Source organism: Colobus angolensis, unplaced genomic scaffold (genome assembly GCF_000951035.1).
Source record: "Colobus angolensis palliatus isolate OR3802 unplaced genomic scaffold, Cang.pa_1.0 Scaffold1, whole genome shotgun sequence".
Classification (NCBI taxonomy): Eukaryota; Metazoa; Chordata; class Mammalia; order Primates; family Cercopithecidae; genus Colobus; species Colobus angolensis.
In genome coordinates, this window is record NW_012110918.1 from 4,815,362 (window position 1) to 4,835,282 (window position 19,921).

At 34.0% G+C, this 19,921-nt stretch overlaps 1 protein-coding gene across 2 annotated transcripts in view; it reads right to left on the reverse strand.

Annotated features, from left to right (window-relative positions):
* Nucleotides 1-19,921, reverse strand: part of ABCA5 (ATP-binding cassette, sub-family A (ABC1), member 5) — a 78,500-nt gene that overhangs the window by 4,499 nt on the left and 54,080 nt on the right. For both annotated transcript variants that reach the window (XM_011933726.1, XM_011933652.1), the window contains 15 exons: nucleotides 18,989-19,116; nucleotides 18,439-18,576; nucleotides 16,472-16,585; nucleotides 13,135-13,305; nucleotides 9,976-10,089; nucleotides 9,459-9,593; nucleotides 8,669-8,743; nucleotides 8,041-8,132; nucleotides 4,536-4,662; nucleotides 4,111-4,228; nucleotides 3,920-4,011; nucleotides 2,717-2,892; nucleotides 2,199-2,274; nucleotides 1,978-2,072; nucleotides 144-263 (listed from right to left, as the gene is read on the reverse strand). In XM_011933726.1, the coding sequence (XP_011789116.1) occupies nucleotides 144-263; nucleotides 1,978-2,072; nucleotides 2,199-2,274; nucleotides 2,717-2,892; nucleotides 3,920-4,011; nucleotides 4,111-4,228; nucleotides 4,536-4,662; nucleotides 8,041-8,132; nucleotides 8,669-8,743; nucleotides 9,459-9,593; nucleotides 9,976-10,089; nucleotides 13,135-13,305; nucleotides 16,472-16,585; nucleotides 18,439-18,576; nucleotides 18,989-19,116 (1,771 nt within the window). The remainder of the gene's footprint in view (nucleotides 1-143; nucleotides 264-1,977; nucleotides 2,073-2,198; nucleotides 2,275-2,716; nucleotides 2,893-3,919; nucleotides 4,012-4,110; nucleotides 4,229-4,535; nucleotides 4,663-8,040; nucleotides 8,133-8,668; nucleotides 8,744-9,458; nucleotides 9,594-9,975; nucleotides 10,090-13,134; nucleotides 13,306-16,471; nucleotides 16,586-18,438; nucleotides 18,577-18,988; nucleotides 19,117-19,921) is intronic.

Below are 19,921 nucleotides of genomic sequence, written 5' to 3' on the forward strand. Positions count from 1 at the left end.
CAAGTCAATCTATAAAAAGCTAACTCAAAAACTAAAATATTTAACATTTAAATTACAAACTATTGCCATGTTTTTGAAATGATGACATTCAAAATCCAGCCCCCACCCTCTTCCCCTAAATGGCATGCTATTTAGACATCAACCTTAACTGCCCAGACACCATGATAGCTACTCGATCACAGACAGCCTCTGCCTCTTCCATATAATGAGTGGTCAGAATAGCAGCCCGCTTTTTGTTTTTAAATGCAGTTCGAATCGCTCGCCTATAAAACATAAATGAAATAAAAAGAGAGGAACACATCTGCTTGTTAAAAAACATGGGTTTTTAAAAATCCAACTGGTTGGTTAATTAAGTCAATTAAAACTTACCAAACATCAATTGCTATGGATATTACATCCTGCCCAACTGTGACTTTTACATTCTTTTTTTTTTTTTTTTGAGATGGAGTCTCGCTCTGTCCCCCAGGCTGGAGTGCAGTGGCACGATCTCAGCTCACTGCAAGCTCCACCTCCCGGATTCATACCATTCTCCTGCCTCAGCCTCCCAAGTAGCTGGGACTACAGGTGCTTGCCACCATGCCTGGCTAATTTTTATATTTTTAGTAGAGATGGGGTTTCACCATGTTGGCCAGGATGGTCTCCATCTCCTGACCTCGTGATCCGCCCGCCTTGGCCTCCCAAAGTGCTGGGATTACAGGCGTGAGCCACTGCACCCAACCATGACTTTTATAGTCTAATTTATTTTCCCTTCATTTTGAAAGCCTATCAAATGGAAAAAAACTCTATGATTCCAAATATTAATATGGGCTAAAAGTATGACAATAAATAAATTTTAAAATTGATGCCTTTTCTTGTTATAACCAAAACAGGCTTTGAATCATAAGAAAACTTTAACATGCATCCAAACCAAACCTTACAATTTATAGACATGGAAGTCGAGGCTTAAAGAGTTGTTCAAGACCAGGTGCTGTGGCTCATACCTGTAATCCCAGCACTTTGGGAGGCCGAACGGGCGGATCACCTAAGGTCAGGAGTTCGGGAACAGCCTGGCCAACATGGTGAAACCCTGTCTTTACTAAAAATACAAAAAGTTAGCTGGGCATGGTGGCTCTTGCCTATAGTCCCAGCTACTTGGAAGGCTGAGGCAGGAGAATTGCTTGAGCCCGGGAAGCAGAGGTTGCAGTGAGCCAAGATGGCACCACTGCACTCCAGCTTGGGCAACAGAACAACACCTCGTCTCAAAAAAAAAAAAAAAAAAAAGAGTTGTTCAACTAATTAGTACTTTACATGAACTGCATTATGACATTTCAGTCAATGATGAAACACATTTCCAACCGCGATCCCATAAGATTATAATACTGTATTTTTACTGTATCTTTTCTGTGTTAAGATATGTCCAGATACACAAATACTTACCATTGTGCTACAACTGCCTACGGTATTCAGTGTAGTGATATGCTCTACAGATTTATAGCCTAGGTAATAGGCTGTACCATATAGTCTAGGTGTGTAGTAGGTTATAACCACCCAGAGATTTATATTAGTACACTCTATTATGTTTGCACAACGACAAAAACGCCTTTCTCAGAATGTATCTCTGTCATTAGGCAATGCATGACTGTACTAGAAAGAGTCCCAACATAAATTCAAGACACCATTATTATGGGAAAGATGATTTGTATGCTAAATGACCAGAAAAAAACTTAAAAACTATTCAGAACACTAGAACTCTTTATTTTAATAATGACTCATATGCTTATTTCTGTTTCAGAATATGTAAAATATTATGAACACTTCATGAAAAATACAGCAAAGTTTCAAAAGCTTAAGGAAATCTCTAAATCTAATTTTTAATTACTATTGTATCCTTTGAATAGGATTTAAAATCAAGATGTACATATAACATAAAACTAATATAATAAAAGAAGCTGTTCTATTCTGAAGTATGATGTACTGTGTCACAAGCACCATACTCACCACATGTGCTGTTTGGCTTTGGGATCCATACCTGTAGATGGTTCATCTAGCAAAGTAATCTGAGGATTCCCTAGCATACTTAGAGCAAAACACAACTACATGGAAAGAAAAAGACGGGTGGGGAATTAACAAAGGTTCACTATAAGGAATCTATCAAGACAGTCAGGTACTAAACTATCAATAAAAAAATACAGACATTATTTGGTGTTTAATGAAAGTACCTTTCGTTTGATTCCTGCAGGTAGTTTCTTTACAGTTTTCTGAAGATGTTCTTTTAAATCAAGTGCATTTGTTATTCTGCAAAATGAACATTACAAAATGAGAGCACCATGACATATATAAACACGAATATCAACTGGGTGTGATCCCTGATGTTGTTTTCTCTAGAATAGTTACTCAGTTGAAGCTTATTGTAAGTAGGTAAGGGCAAAAGTCTCCAATTTACGTCATTTTAAATAAATTAATATCTTGATAAAATGGTTCACTTTCAATTAAAGTAAGTTTCATGACATCTACAGGTACATTCATCCTGTAACTAGAAATAGAAAAATGACCTTTTTATAACTATCATAATTTATAGCTATCAATATATTTTCATATTTCATAAAGAATATATGAAAAAGTAATAAACATTTTCTATAAAAATCATTGTCCACAGAAATGCTTGTTATGAAATTTTAAAAATATGAAATGTAAACCTTTCTAAGTAACAAAAGGAATCTAAAGACAATTATTTTACCGACTTATGACTTCTTTCATGTCACTTGCACTCATTCCTTTTACAGCTCCATAAATTTCAAAATGTTCCTGCAACGTAGTATCTGGCCACAAAGGGTTTATCTGAGGACAGTAACCCATACACTTCAGGGAATCATCATCTTCATTTGTCTCTGAAGAATAATCTCCTAAAAATACCTATAGAAACACAAACCAATTTTTACTATTTTGTTTAATTTACATTGTGAAGGGAGTGGCAAGTACATTAATTAAAACCCCTTCCTACAGCCAGAGTAATATCAAGTCAGATTTGTACTCCTCTATTATTATTATTATTATTGCTAAGTAACTGAGACTACAAACAAGTGCCACCATGCCAGGCTATTTTGTTTTCTTTTTTGAATTTAGCAGAGACAAGGTCTCACTATGTTGCTCAGGCTAGTCTTGAATTCCTGAGCTCAAGCAATCCTCCTGCCTCAGCCTCCCAAAGTGCTGGGATTACAGGCATGAACCACAGAACCCAGTCAGATTTTTTACTCCTTTTTGATGTTTGATGATGGGAGGACATATATAGGTAAGTCAGAGTTCAGAGACATGGTCAGAAAGAGTAATAAAGAGTTGGATGAAAAAGCAAGATGTAATGCTAATGATCAGGGAGCTTCACTGGACGGTGACAGTTGAGCCAAAGAGATAAGTGAATTTAGTACATATATTTCTAGGGTATAAGGTATAACCAAACAAAGGAAACATCTTGGGCAGTATGTCTGGCATTTTCCAGGAAAGCAATGAGTTAGTAGTGTGGCTGACACAAAGTAAGCAAGGGGATAGAAGCAGGAAATGGGATCAAGGTAGTTTTGTGAAGTATCCACAAAGTGGTGAGTGACACACTTATAATAAAAGACCACCTGATGGCAGGTCAAAACAAGCTCCCACGTCTCCTGAAGCTAATAAAATTGTCCTCCATTAAGTTGGCAAATAACTCATGCATATAAGCACTGCAAAAGCAGAAATACTGTATATATGTGTGTGTCTACATGTGTCTGAAAATTTCACCATGCACATTATTTTTACAGATAACCCAAAAGATAATAATTTGATCAAGCTGTATAAAAAATGCCAAAAAGATACATAAAAATTAAATATCAAATCCTAATTTGTCATTAAAAGTTTGTTAATTAAAAAGATAAATCACATTCAACATATCCTATACTCTTATATATCATACCTGGCCTGAAGTTGGTTCAGTATCACCAACCAGAATATTAATAATTGTGCTTTTGCCAGCACCATTTGGACCCAGCAGTCCTAAGATCTCTCCTAAAGGAATTAAAAGAAAAACAACTCATAATCCAATCATACTAAAAGTGGAAATTACTCTTCCAGAAAAGTTATGTAATAAAAAAATTAAATACCAGCCTTTTTTCACACAGAAAGAGATGTATTTAGTTGCCACTTTCTTTACTTTTCTTGAAAGAAGAAAATCTTTCTTGTCATCATATTCTTTATGCAAATTGCTGACCATAATGGATGGTTTCTAATAAGAAAAATTGTATTTAAAAAGAAAGTTATAAAACCTATCATGAAATGACAGGCTGCACATACCTCATGTCCATATTACAAAAATTATATTGGCTAATAAGGGGATACTGTACAAATAAATATCCATTTGTGACTGAAATCCTGACTTATTCAAAAGTAAGTAAACAAAGTAATTTTTTTCCAAGAAAGATTTTTTTCAGATTGCTTCATATGCAAAGAAAAATATTTTTCAGATTAATTTCTATATACTGGGAATTTATCATTTCATATTTACTATGACTTAGTCATAAAGAATAAATTACCTCCTCACAACACTGGCAACTCATCAGCTCTTTGACCTTTAGTCTTTCAGCTTTGACATCTTCATCTTCATCCTCATTGTTTGGTGGTTCTGGAAGCTTCCTATTCTTGGACTTCATTGAAAGGTTTCTACATATATATAATAAATATATAAAGACAGTAGGTTTTCAAATAATTAAAAATAGTAAGAAATTCAGATACTAGGCAGAGAAAAGACTGAAAAAATACACTAACATAAGATCTAGGATTATCTCTGAAAGGTGGAATTACAAGCGATATTTTTCTTTTTCTTTCTTTTTTTTTTTTTGAGACATGGTCTCACTCTGTTGTCCAGGCTGGAGTGAAGTGGTGCAATCTCAGCTCACTATAACCTCTGTCTCCTGGGTTCAGGCGATTCTCCTGCCTCGGCCTCCTGCGTAGCTGGGATTACAGGCACCCGCCACCACACCCGGCTCATTTTTGTATTTTTAGTAGAGACAGGGTTTCACCATGTTGCCCAGGCTGGTCTCAAACTCCTGGCCTCAGGTGATCCACCTGCCTCGGCCTCCCAAAGTGCTGGGATTACAGGTTCAAGCCACCATGCCCAGCCACAAGCATTATTTTTCAATGACTGATAGCATTTGGATGATACTACCTAAACTCATTCATTTATTCAACAATATTATTTATGACTAGTAGGTGTCAGGTATTATTACACAAAAAGAAAGATGAAAAAACATGAACCTTGCCCTCAAAAAATTTACAGCCCAAGTATAAATGAAATTGCCCAGAAAGAGTAGATGCAGAGGGTTGATGTCAGAACCCACAGTAACACCATCTTTAGGGATAGACAGTGTATGAAGTGCTTGCAAAGGCGATGTTGAAGTATAGAGGCAAACAGGAGAAGACATAATGGAAAACAAAGAACAACAAAAATGTAGCTCCTGCCTGTAATCCAGGCACTTGAAGAGGCCAAGGCATGCAGATCACTTGAGGTCAAGAGTTTGAGACCAGCCTAGCCACCATGGAGAAATCCTGTCTGTACTAAAAAATAAAATACAAAAAGTAACCGGGTTTGGTGGCACATGCCTGTAATCCCAGCTACTTGGAAGGCTAAGGCAGGAGAATTGTTTGAACCTGGGAGGTGAAGGCCGCAGTGAGCTGAGATCATGATACTGCACTCCAGCCTGGATGACAGAGTGAGATTCCATCTCAAAAAAAAAAAGAAAAGAAAAATGTGTAAGGAGAACAATGTCAATCATATTAAAGGCTGCAGAGTAGTTAAATAAGTTGAGCCTACTAGACAATTAAAAGACAAAATCTTTAGTTATCTTATTGAAAATAGTATCAATGGAAAGGTAAGGGAAAATGCAGATTGCAGGGAGTTATAGGAGTAGATGGAAGGTGAGTAACTGGAGATAGAAAGATTTGGGCTACGAAAGGAAAGAGAGATATAGAATAGGAATTAGAGACGGATTAATGTTCAAATGAGATCTATGGGTTCTTTCATATATGGAAGAAAGGTGACCCTCCCCAACCCCACAAAAAATATACCATTGAGATCCAGAAAGGAAAGAGAAAAAGAGAAAAAGAAAATTGAGCAATATTCCAAGTATATAGAATAAATGAAGACCTGGATAATAGGATGGGCTGCTACTTCCTCTAGGATGGGGAAAAGGCAAAAATGATGGAAGATGTGAGTAAGTTTGTAGAAATTTATAACTCATAATTGAGTGCTTCTATTTTCTGAGATAAATGACAAGATTATTTACTGAGATGCAGGAAGGTGATTTGAGGAATATGAGGAATAAAGAGAAAGCTTTGGATAACTATTGAAAAGAAAGAGATAAGAAGGTGCTAACTAGGAAAATGTGATATATTTCCAAACAGTATTAAAATATAACTACCATTCAACCCAGCAATCCTACTACTGAGTATATACCCAAAGGAAAAAAAAAATCATTACATAAAAAAGACACCTGCACTCATATGTTCATCATGGTACTATTCACAATAGCAAAGTCATAGAACCAACCTAAGAGTCCATCAACAGTTGACTGGACAAAAAACATATGGTATATATACACCATGGAATACTATACAGCCATAAAAAGAATGAAATTATGTTCTTTACAGCAACATGGATGGAACTGGAGGCCATTATCCTAAGTGAGGTAATTTGGAAACAGACAATCAAATACCACCTGTTTTCACTTATAAGTAATCACAAGTATAAAGAGACAATCAAATACAACATGTTCTCACTTATCAGTGGATACACATGAACATAAACATGGAAACATTATGACTATGGACTTCAAAAGAGGGCAGGGATGAGGGTTGAAAAACTACCTATTAGGTACAATGTTCACTATTTGGGTAATGTTACACTAGAAGCCCAATTCCAATCAATATGCAATATATCCAGCTAACAAACATGCACATTTACCCCCAGATCTAAAATCATTTTTTTAAAAAACCAGCTGAATTTATATGGAATAAATATGTAGTATTATTAAATGGAACTTTCATGTTATTTTTTCCAGCATATAATTCAATTCACCAATAATTATAATTTTTAGTGGACAGGTCAAAAAGACAAAAGTTGAGGATGCTGAAATGATAACAAAGTGATGAATCATGTAAGCAAGGCTGGACAGAAGAACAAGTAAAAATAAATTAGCTAATATATTTGGAAGAATATGTAAAAAAGACAAACAATAACAAGCATTGGCAAGGATGTGGAGAAAACAGAACCATAAAACATTCCTAGCGGCAGTGTAAAATCGTATTACCACTCTACAAACAGTCTGGCAATTCCTCAAATGACACAGCAATCCCATTTCTAGGTATCCACCCAAGAGAAATGAAAATATATGCCCATAGAAAAAGTAGTATACAAATGTTCATAGCAACATAGTTCATAATAGCTGAAAAGTAAAAGCAACTCATTGATATAAAGTGCAGTACTGATATATATAAAGAGCAGTGTACAATGTACATACAATGTAATATTACTCAGCAAAAATAAAAAGGTAGTGAAGTACTGCTACACGCGACTACATGATGAACCTTCCAAACATTATACTAAGTGTAAAACCATATGCTAGATACTAATTATAGAGCCCAAATCCTAGTAATTTTTAAAAGATGTTATCTGGCAAATCTGATGATTTTCCAACATTAAAATAACATGTCAACCAACTATGGTAAAAAGTAAATAGATATAAAAGTTAAATGTAAGGATTTAAGAGTATCGTTGGCCTTTTGACTGAAGTTTTCCAAAGCATATTTCCATTGTCCAGTTATATAAAGTGTTCAGAATAGGCAAATCTGACAGAAACAGAAAGTAGATTAGTGGTTACCTAAGTCTGGGGGCTATGGAAGTAGGGATAAGAAAGTGACTGTAAATGGGTACAAAGTTTCTTTTTGGAGTGCTGGAAATGTTCCAAAATGATGTTATGGTGATGATTACACAGTTCTGTAAATATACTAAGAACATTTAAAACTTTTAAAAAATCAACTGACCTGAAAAAGGGATCTTTTCTTATTGATCTGCCTCCATATTTTTTCTCATAGTATTGTAAGAGGAAAATCCACAGTACACACTGCAGGTAGGGCTAAAAGAAAAACATGTAGCAGCTCATGACTAAAAGATTTGTTGTTGTAGTTTTTTCCTTTGCCAACGGAACTAAGACTATATACATCAAGTTCCTTGCCATTACCAAGAGAAGCAATCACAACCTTTTTCATACTTGACATGATAAAGATAATTAAAAATAAATTTTAATACAAACCAAAGCAGAATTATTTTTAGCAAATTCTTCACTTATTTTCTACCTCTGTATCATTCATTTGTTGTCAGCTTTATAAAATATAATGAAACACAAAAACTTTGTTTTTGCTTCTAAGAAAGACACAACTGTAATTAAATAGAATTAATAACATATAAAAGGCTATATTAAAGTGAACACATTCAGTAAATGAAAGGTACTCCCCACTGAAACACAGATTAGCTAGCGTTAAGTAACACGCTTAACTTTTTATGCACCTTCTTTTTCATGCAACAGGATAAAAAACTAAATATAGTTAAAACCATAGGACCAAACTATTCTTAAGGTAACATGCTAACTCACAAAAACACTTTATTTCTTACCGATATAACAGCTACTGAAAGCCTATCCCATGGATTATAGGTGTCCACATTTTTTCGTACATTCTTCCAAGAAATCTAAGACAAAACGTTTTGAAAATGTGTAAGCTGCAATATGTAGAAATATTTGGATTAAAATGAAAAAACGTATTTTGTTTAGCAAACATGTACTTTCTATAAATAAGTTAGCTATTCATATTAGTAAGTTATATTTTTTACTTGAAATCTTCCCTGTCCCAAAATATTTCTGAGGATCAATATAAATTAAACACATTGAACTGAGACCTAAAAAGGGAAGCAGGGGTAGTAGGATTAGAAAGTAGAATTAATTAGCAATTCTAAATCAAGAATTCATAACAATATTTTTTCTAATCACATGGAAATTTTTTTCAATTTATCCAGCCTTAATAAAATGAATCTGGTTTTTGTCTCTATTTTTTCTTGTAGAAAATCTCTCATACTTTATTCTTTCTCGGCCCTTTATAGTAAAATACATTATTTAATCACCAATAAACTCCTGAAAACAAATACTGACTGAAATCATGTCACACTTCTAATTACATACATCATTTTGAGCATCAGAGAACCTGTAATGAACATAGCCCTTTTCCTTTGAGAATTTACAGTTTGACAAGAGCTTACAATAATTTATGCTGCATTAATAATAATTAATAATCAAGCAGTAGCCACTAGCCTGATGTATTTTACTATTTTCTGTACAAGAACTAACATCCCCAATTCAGACCATATTTATTTATGTTTTTTAACATATTAAAATATTTAGCAGAATTACCTTTATGAAAGAAATCAGGCAACCTAGAAGTGGATAGATTGGAATGATGATACAAAAGGCATAATGAAGAATAGTTGCAATTGTGTATCCCATAAAGAAAGTTATTTCAGTGATTGCAACACAAGCCAACGCTGTCTAAAGAAAAAATAAACAAGAGACGAAGTGTTTACAAACTTCATACAAACTGACTTACAAATTGGTGTCTAAGCATTAAACTATTTTTTCAATCCTCTAATAAAACATGGAACTAGAGATGATATTTAGCCAGCAAGCAACAACAATATCACTTGTTTGTAACTAGTGTCCTTGATACACTAGTTGCTAAATGTCTTCCATATTGTTCCTAGGTGGAAAGGATGATTCAGAAGACAAATGTACACAAAAAGAAGCTGCCAATTATCTACCTAAATTCTGCACTTACAAAAGACATGTAACATTTTTAGTATAATCAGGAAAGAATTCGTGACTTTTAATTAAACTGCTATGGAAAGTTGAAATAATGTAAAATGTGACTTACCACAGAATAGACAAATGACCAAAATTCTTTGGTATTTAAAATTTTCTTAAAGGTGAAAGAAGCAATATAAGTGAACAGAATAAGTGATGGAACATAACCAATAAGGCAAAAAACCTGTAAATCAGAAATATGTTTCTATAAAAATATGAACAGCTTACAATACACATGACATGAAATACTAGTCATATTAAATATTAAGAAATAATTATTAATACAATCCTAAATAAGTCATTTAAACTGAACACTATTTGTAGTTTTTTATACCAAGTAAAATACTATCTCTCATAATTATAAAAAGCAAGTATAGCTAGCTACAACTTAATCTCTCTCAAATATTAGCTACTATTTTAATGTACAGCACTTTATTTTTTAAAGTTTAAGAAAAACATTATTTTATATGGCAGAAACTAACATATAAGGTCATTATGATCTCTGACAAAATCGGTAAGTTTAGTTTCAGCCTCACCTGAAACTAACCTTGATGATGAGGTTGAGTCATCAACCTCACCTAACTCTGTTTTCCCTTTTTCCTAATATTAAAGTATTCAATGAAAGGCCTACTGTCAGTCATCTACATGTGCATACGAATGCAAATCAGTCTCTTCTTTGATATTTTGTTATATTTTGTTTTATTTTAAATAATTTCCAGTTTTACTTTAAATTCAGGAGATACATGTGCAGGTTTGTTACACAGGTATACTGCATGATGCTGAGGTTTGGGGTATAATTGATTCTGTCACCTAAGTACCGGACATAGTACACAACAGTTTTTCAACCCTTGCTCCCCTTCCTCCTGCCCCCATCTAACAGTGCCCAGTGTCTATTGTTGCCATTTTTATGCCCATGTTTACCCAATTGAGCTCCCACATATAAGTGGGAACATGCAATAGTCGGTTTTCTGTTCCTTTGTTAATTCACTTAGAATAATGGCCTCCAACTGCATCTGTGCTGCCGCAACAGAAATAATTTCATTCTTTTTTACGGCTGCACAGTATTCCATGGTATATATGTACCGCACTTTCTTTATTCAATCACTGGTTGATGGGCTCCTAGGTTGATTCCATGTCTTTGCTATTGTGAAAAGTGCTGCAATGAACATACCAGCTCATGAGTCTTTTTGGTAGAATGATTTATTTTCTTTTGGATATATACCCAGTGATAGGGTTTCTGAGTTGTAAGGTAGTTTTGTTTTAAGTTTTTTGAGAACTTTCCAAACTGCTTTCCATGGTTGCTGAAGTTTACATTGCCACCAAAAGTATATAAGCATTTCATTTTCTCCGTAGCCTCGCCAGCATCTGTTGGTTTTTGACTTTTTAATCATAGCCATTCTAACTAATGTGAGATGGTATCTCACTGTGGTTTTGATTTGCATTTCTCTGATGTACAGCATTTTTTCATACATTTGTTGTCCACTTACATGTTGTCCATTTTTTCATACATTTGTTGTCCACTTACATGTCTTCTTTTGAGAAGTGTCTGTTCGTATCTTCTGCCCACGTTTTAAGAGTTCGTTGTTTTTTGACTGCTGAATTGTTTAAGTGCCTTATAGATTATGGATACTAGGCCTTTGTTGGATGCATAGTTTGTATTTTCTCCCATTCTGTACATTGTCCATTTACTCTGTTTATAGTTTATTTTGCTGTGCAGAAGCTTTTTAGTTTAATTAGGTGCCATTTGTCAATTTTTATTTCTGTTGCAATTGCTTTTGAAGACTTTTTTAGTCATAAATTCTTTCCCAATGTCCAGAACGGTATTTCCTAGGTTTTCTTGTAGAATTCTTAAAGTTTGATGTCTTACCCTTAAATCTTTAATCCATCTTGAGTTACTTTTTATATATGGTAAAAGGTGGAGGCCCAATTTCATTCTTCGGCATACGGCTAGCCAGCTATCCCAGGACCATTTATTGAACACAGAGTCCTTTCCGATTGCTTATTTTTGTCAACTTTGTTGACGATCAGATGGCTATAGATGTGTGGCTTTATTTCTGGGTCCTCTATTCTGTTTCATTGGTCTACATGTCTGTTTTTGTACCAGTATCATGCTGTTTTGGTCACTGGAGCCTTATAGTATAGTTTGAAGTCAGGTAATGAAATGCCTCTGGCTTTGTTCTTTTTAGGTAGGATTCTTTTTTTTTTTTTTTTTGAGATGGAGTCTCTCTCTGGTGCTCAGGCTGGAGTGCAGTGGCACGATCTCAGCTCACTGCAACCTCCACTTCCTGGGTTCAAGCGATTCTCCTGCCTCAACCTCCTGAGTAGCTGGGACTACAGGCACATGCCACCACGCCCAGCTAATTTATTGTATTTTTAGTACAGATGGGGTTTCGCCATGTCGGCCAGGATGGTCTTGATTTCTTGACCTTGTGATCCACCTGCCTCGGCCTCCCAAAGTGCTGGGATTACAGGTGTGAGCCACTGCGCTCAGCTTATGTAGGATTCCTTTAGCCATTTGGGTTCTTTTGGGGTTCCATATGAATTTTAGAATAGTTTTTTAAAATTCTGTGATGAATAATGTTGGTAGTTTGATAGGAACAGTGTTGAATCTGTAGATTGCTTTGGGCAGTATGGCCAGTTTAACACATTGAGTCTTCTAATCCGTGAGCATGAAATGTTTTTCCATTTGTTTGTATCACCTCTGAATTCCTTCAGCAATGTGTTATAGTTCTCCCCGTAGAGATCTTTCATCTCCTTTGTTAGATGTATTCCTAGGTATTTTAATTTTTCTGTGGCTATTGTAAACGGGATTGTGTTCTTCATCTGGCTCACAGCTTGCCCATTATTGAGATATAGAAATATTAAGCTATGTTTTAAACTATGGAATAAAAGCGCTTATCCTTTGCGAAATTATTTTCAGGCATAAGTAAAACCAAGAAAGGCATTTTAAGGAAGGAATATATTAAAGCGTTCCTGATTACACCCAAGTAGGTGGTCTACATGAAAGATCACTTTAGTCTCAAGAAATTATTTTAAAATAGTGGTAAATTATTGTTTTTAAAAGTCACTTACAATCATATAAAATGATTACATGTATTAAATACAATAGATACTTGCTCAATTTTCTTTAAAAAATAACCAAATTATTCAGTAAGTCAATTGTTATGTTTATAAATAGTTTTTAAATAAAATTGTATCTATAAATAGCATGAGTACAACACTAACTTACCACAGCAAGGAACTTTACAGTATAAAGATACAATCCATAATGAAATGCCAATAAGCTTCCTAGCATCAAAATAAGAATGATAAAAAATAAGGGGATATCAACAACAGCTTGTCCAATCCAATATGCAGATGGCAAAAGACCTGAAAGTTTAAGTTGAGTATAAGCTTTGATCTAAAAAAAAGAAAAAAATTATAACTTTAGACACTTTAGAAACATACAAATAAATTAGTAAATTATTGCAGATCTCTTAATATTACATCAGCGAAACCCAAAAGGTCACATTCCAGGCTACAGGTAATAAAAGTCTCCCTCACACTAAATAAAAATTCCATTCAGCCTTTAATTTGGCTCATTATCTCTAAGTAGTAACAATTTCAACAAAATTTTTAAGAATCAGAATACAGTAGTGCTAAGAAACTGAGATTAAAATAAAACAAAAGGTGTCACGGCAGTTGGGGTTAACAGCCATACAAACAATAAATAGCCAAAACATTACAGCTTTTGAAATACTGTGGAAACAGATGGGAAGATATGTTTACACAGAAAAATAATTCTCTTTTTAAAAAATGAACCTTTCATAAATAAAAACACTAATAAATTGCCAAGTATCCTTTGGATTTACATAAGGCTTTCAGCTTAAGTGAAAGCTTCTGAAATGTTCAAAGCCTTTTATGTACACTGGCATAGTATATAAATCCAAGGTGTTACTTATGTCACAAATTTGTTAATTGTAAACTTAAATGATCATAGTTTTCTTATCTCAGGTTCTCATTTAATTTGAAATTTCTAAAATATTTCACAAATCCAAATACCTAACAACTTTATTTAGTTGATTTTTGCCATCTGTAAAAATATCTACTCCTAATAACTAAAGGTATTATATGAAAGAGCTGTCCACAGAGTGAGATAAAGGAAGCATGAAATATAAAGATTAGTTAAGAAGAGGAGAAATGAACAAAATTGGCAAGTTTTCTGTTCAATGAATTATGAGAACATGAGACACATGTAAATTCTAATACAAGAATAAAAACATAAGCCAAAGCAAATGCAATTATTTTGGATAATTCAAACTTCTGTCATTCACATATTGCTGGGAGGGTAATATAAAATGGAATACTCATCCTGGAAAATAATTTGGCAATTTCTTATAAAACTAAACACGTATGATTCAGCAATTACACTCTTGGGCATTTATTCCAGAGAAATGAAAACTTATGTTTACACAAAACCTGTATGCAAATGTTCACAGCAACTTTTTCATAATAGCCAAAAATGGAAAATAATCCAAATGTTTTTCAACAGGCAAACGGTCAGAGAAAGTGTGATGTATCCATACCATGGAATATTAACCAGCAATAAAAAGAATGGCTTATAGATACATACAAATTGGATGAATTTAAAAAAAAATGCTAGTTGATAAAAGCTAATCCCAAAAGAAAACTTATTGTGATGCCATTTTACATTTTTGAACTATCAAAATTCCAGAAATAAGAGAACAGAGTAGTGGTTGCCACAGGTCAGAGAGGCTAGGAAAGGGCAAAAAAAAATGGGAATATTTTTGGTGACAGAAATGTTCTGTATCTTGACTGTATCAATGCCAATATCCTGTTACATTTTTCTATAATTTTACAAGATGTTATCATTGGGATAAAATGTAAAGAGTGGCCGGGCGCGGTGGCTCAAACCTGTAATCCCAGCACTTTGGGAGGCCGAGACGGGTGGATCACGAGGTCAGGAGATCGAGACCATCCTGGCCAATACGGTGAAACCCCGTCTCTACTAAAAAATACAAAAATCTAGCCGGGCGAGGTGGCGGGTGCCTGTAGCCCCAGCTACTTGGGAGGCTGAGGCAGGAGAACGGCGGGAACCCGGGAGGCGGAACTTGCAGTGAGCTGAGATCCGGGCACTGCACTCCAGCCTGGGTGACAGAGCGAGACTCCGTCTCAAATAAAAAATGTAAAGAGTACACTGGATCTCTCCGTCATTTCTAACAAATAAACATGAATATACAACTATCTCAAAATAAAAAGTTTAATTAAAAATGTTTCAGTTGAAACAAGAAAGAAAAATGCAAATGTCCAGTAAGTTTTATTATCGTGCAGTGGGTTATGGATTTCTATATTCCTTATGCTTTTCTATAATTTATACATTACTACAATGAGTATATTTATGACAAAAATTGAATATTATTTTAAAAATAGAGATATGTGTTACTTTTATACTAAACAAATAACAAAATTTCTATTAGAATTTATTTTATTTATTTATTTATTTATTTATGAGATGGAGATTTTGCTCTTGTTGCCCAGGCTGTAGTGCAATGGCATGATCTCGGCTCACCTCAACCTCCATCTCTCAGGTTCAAGTGATTCTCCTGCCTCAGCCTCCCGAGTGGCTGAGATTACAGGCATGCACCACCACGCCTGGCTAATTTTTTTTGTAGTTTTAGTAGAGACAGGGTTTCTCCATGTCGGTCATGCTGGTCTCAAATTCCCAACCTCAGGTGATCCGCCCACCTCGACCTCCCAAAGTGCTGGGATTACAGGCATGGGCCACCATACCTGGCCTAGAATTTATCTTTTTAGAATTTATTAAAATAATGAGTTCATTATTCATCACAGTCTGTAAGTTAATTTAGACAAATTTGTTTTTACTTAATCAAGATCATCTGTGAAGATGATCAGAATTTTTATTAGAGGAGTAAGATATAATCTCAGTAGAGTGAAAGAGTGGGAGACTTTGAACAGCCAAAGAGTGTACAAGATCACTATATGCCTGAAGGAAAACAAAAGGGAAAGGTGCAAAAAGAAAGTGAAAGAATACCAAAGAACCTCTGTATACTTAGCAATTTCTCCAAGGCCCTAATGATGACAATCACTTTCACCTTTTTTTTTTCCATTAATAAGAATTTAGCACCTTGACTACTTAATACCCCTGTTAAAGGATAAAAGGGACAGGCATGTTAGTGTGCCAGTTAAGGACATAAAGATCATAGTCAGTTCCCAAATCCACAATTCAAACAAGTTGAGTCAACCTGAGCAAGTCATATGAACAATACCATCTTTGATTTCCTGATCTATAAGAAATCGGTAACAAAAATCTTACCTCACAATGTTGTGAGAATTAGAAAATATAATTTTTAAGGTATGTAGCAAGTCTCAAGTAATAAATATTAATTATCACTACTATTACAATAAGAAACTATAATAAATGTATTTATATTTCATTTACTTATTTCTAAAATAACAATTATAGTAAGCCTTGCAATCATGCAAATAGGTTATTTTTATACGACACTTCTTATCAGCAAATTATATATTTTTAACTGAGTCATTACCTTATGATTCTCTGCATTTTCCATGGCAAAGTAAGGTGGCATTGCAGTAACAATGATTCCAAGCAAAGCTGCTTGAAAATACAGCTCAATTTTAAAAACTATGTCGGTAATTTCCTGAAAGACAACCACAGAATAACAAATGAAACTGAGAATCATTCTATGTCTTAAAATATATCTTAGGATATTTCTTATATCCTAAAAAAAAAAATCAAAACCTTAGAAAGAACATATTAGCATATCTAACCCAGGCATAGTCTACATGAAAGAATGACTGGCATAGTCTACATGAAAGAATGACTGGCCAAGAAAGACCCACAAATATGTAGACTAGTGCAAGAAGTGGAAATGAACAAGACTAGAGTTGGATCCAATCATACAGAATCTAATGAAGGAAGAAACAAATGTGAAATATTAATATGACTATCTATATGAATAGTTAGCTTTAAAAACTCCCATTTATTTCTTTCAAAATATAATATGATTATATGTCAGTGTTTGATGAAAATTATAAGTTGTAAAATCTTGTGTAATTGCTATGGACACAGACATATGTAGTAACATCATAAAAACAAGTATGGGAATTACAAATTGTGAAACTGTGAATTGTGGTTACTTCTATGGGAAAGAAGAAATAAGGTTGGAGAGGGGTAACATGAGTTTTCACCTGTATCTTTAAAGTTTTATTAAAAACAAATATTATGCAATATTATCATTTGAAATATTTGGATAGTAGCTGGTTCAATTTCTGTAGGTTTGAAATATTTCATAATATGAGATACCTCTCCACAGACACTGCTGCTGGAAATGGAAAATGATGCTAACATTTTGGAAGGCAGTTTGGCAGTTCTTCAAGTGTTAAACATAGAGTTACTAGATGATCTAGCAATTCCACTCCTAGCTATACATCCAAGAGAAATAAAAACATATGCTCATCAAAATCTTGTACTAAAATAGTCATAGCATTACTCATAATAGCCAAAAGGTGGAAATAACCCAAATGCCATCAACTGATGAACGGATAAACAGAATGTGGTATTTCACATAAACATTCCATACATTCCACACAATGAAATATGATTTAGTAGTAAAAATAAATGAAGCACTGATATGTGTTACAAAATGGATGAATCTTCAAAGCAGTATGCTAAGTACAAGAAAGCAGACAAAAAAAGACTACCTACTGTATGATTCCCCATTTATATAAAATGTCTAACATAAGGAAATCCATAGATACAGAAAGTACATTAGTGGTTGCCTAGGGTTGGGAGTGGGTATGAGAGGAAATGAGTGATTACTAATGAGTATAGGGGTTATTTTTTGGGGGGTGGAGTGATGGTATATCTAAAACTGACTGTAGTGAGGATTACACAACTCTATGAGCATGATAAAAAACACTGAAGTGTATACTTTAAATAATGGTCAGGTTGATTGGGCATTATATTTCAATGAAGCTGTTTTTAAAAGTATGACAAGAGAAAATAGAAAATATTGTTCCAGATATTTGTCCATTTATTTTTAGCATATGAAAATCAAAAGGATTAAGAGAAAAAATGCTGAATGCTTTTCTGTAATCTTAAGTTGACTCTGATATGCACAATCCAACAGTTCTATCTAGAGGAAAAATGGTTGTCCGGGTGACTTCTCAAGTTTTTTTCAATACCCCAATATCTGGATTTCGGGTAAAAACCATTCATTTAAAAATTATATTATATTCTATGATCAATACAGAACACACTTATTCCTTATACAAATATCAATACCAAAACAGAATCTCCTGTACCCTGAAACATACTTAAACTGGGGAATCATAAACCTTAATGTAAACCATTTCTCACTTGAGTTTTAAGAAAACTAAGAGACCTCACAAGATAAACTTCTACATATTTAGTTATTTTTGCTTGTTTTTTTAACGGTTATTATAAATATGACACGCATATGGAAATTTATCTGTATATACATTGGCTTACTTGAAAGAATGGGGTACTCCAGATCTGGATGGTTTCAGTCACATTTAAATGATAAAGATAGTAGTTACTAATGATATTCACTAATATAGGTAAAGAATAAACCATAGTACTGTTGAAAACAGCTGCAAAAACATAGTCCTACAATTAAAAAAAAGACACTTATTACACACTGTATATAAATGGATATATTCTTGCTATGTACCAAGCTTTTCTCACCAACAAAGCTAATTCTCATACTGAAAAACTGCTTCAACAACTCACAGAAATAATACTCAATGACAGATAAAGACAATCTGGTTTGGAATGTACAGATATTTTAATATTTTAAACAAGCATGTACTTTTTAAAAAAAACTAAATTTCTGTAACTTTGTATATTGGTCATCTGTGAGGGAATGAAATGTATCATAAATAAAGACAGCTACTTATTTCCAAAAGTAAAATCTAATTTCTAACTTATAAGGTCAAATCAACAAATAATTAATTTTAGAAGAAATGTTTTAATCTTGCATAACTCCCAAATGGATATTCCCTCACTGCATTCATCTTACCTTTTCTAAACGCATCACATTTAAAGCCGCACTATGGGGAGCCACGGATACATAGTCACTGTCATTAATCATGGTCACCATTATGTTCTGGCTTGTGAAAAAGTCAGTAAGATCACTGATATCTGAGTCTGGTGTTAGAAAATAAGCAAATAATAAAGAATGAGTTTAAACGAAGCTTTTAGTAACATTGGGAAGATAATTCTAGTTTTAGAGTAATATTTTATTTTCATTAGCAAATACACAAGTAAGTACATTGGCTCTGAAGCCAGTCAGCCTAGTTTTAAAGCTGAGTTGTAACATTAAATTATTTGTCCTTCAAGCAAGTTACCTAGATGCTCTGGACCTTAAGTTTCCTCTTTTGTAAAGTGGGTAAAATAAGTATATCTGCCTCATAGGTACAGTGATCATGAGGATTAAATGACTGAATATATACACAGACTTTAGAATCTGACACATAGTAACTGTGCATATTTTAGCTGCCGCTGCTGTTGCTGCTGCTGCTGCTGAAACTATTATTAACATTGAAAAGTTAACCTATAATACAAGAAATTTGGTTAAATAATAAGAATAAAAATCTATCTGACAATTTTAGGTAACAAGATAACCTGCTAAGCTCAGAAAGATATAGGCATGGTAACATCACTCGCTAGAGGATTTTTTTTGTAGGCTCTGGGCAGACATGTCAATTGCCTTAACTACCTTAAAATATTCAAACACATAATCACATCTCTATCTACATTCTCTAAAGTCCTGGAGCCAAGAGTAAGATTTTAAATCCTGTCGGGATTTAAATCTATACCAACATGTCTGCCGAATAGATGCAGTTTCCCCTCTATCATAACAAAAACCAGGATTCAGGGAAGGACAAATGTGACTTTGAGAGAAATTTAAATCAAACAAAGCAAAACATTACTAGTAACTGAATAGTATGGC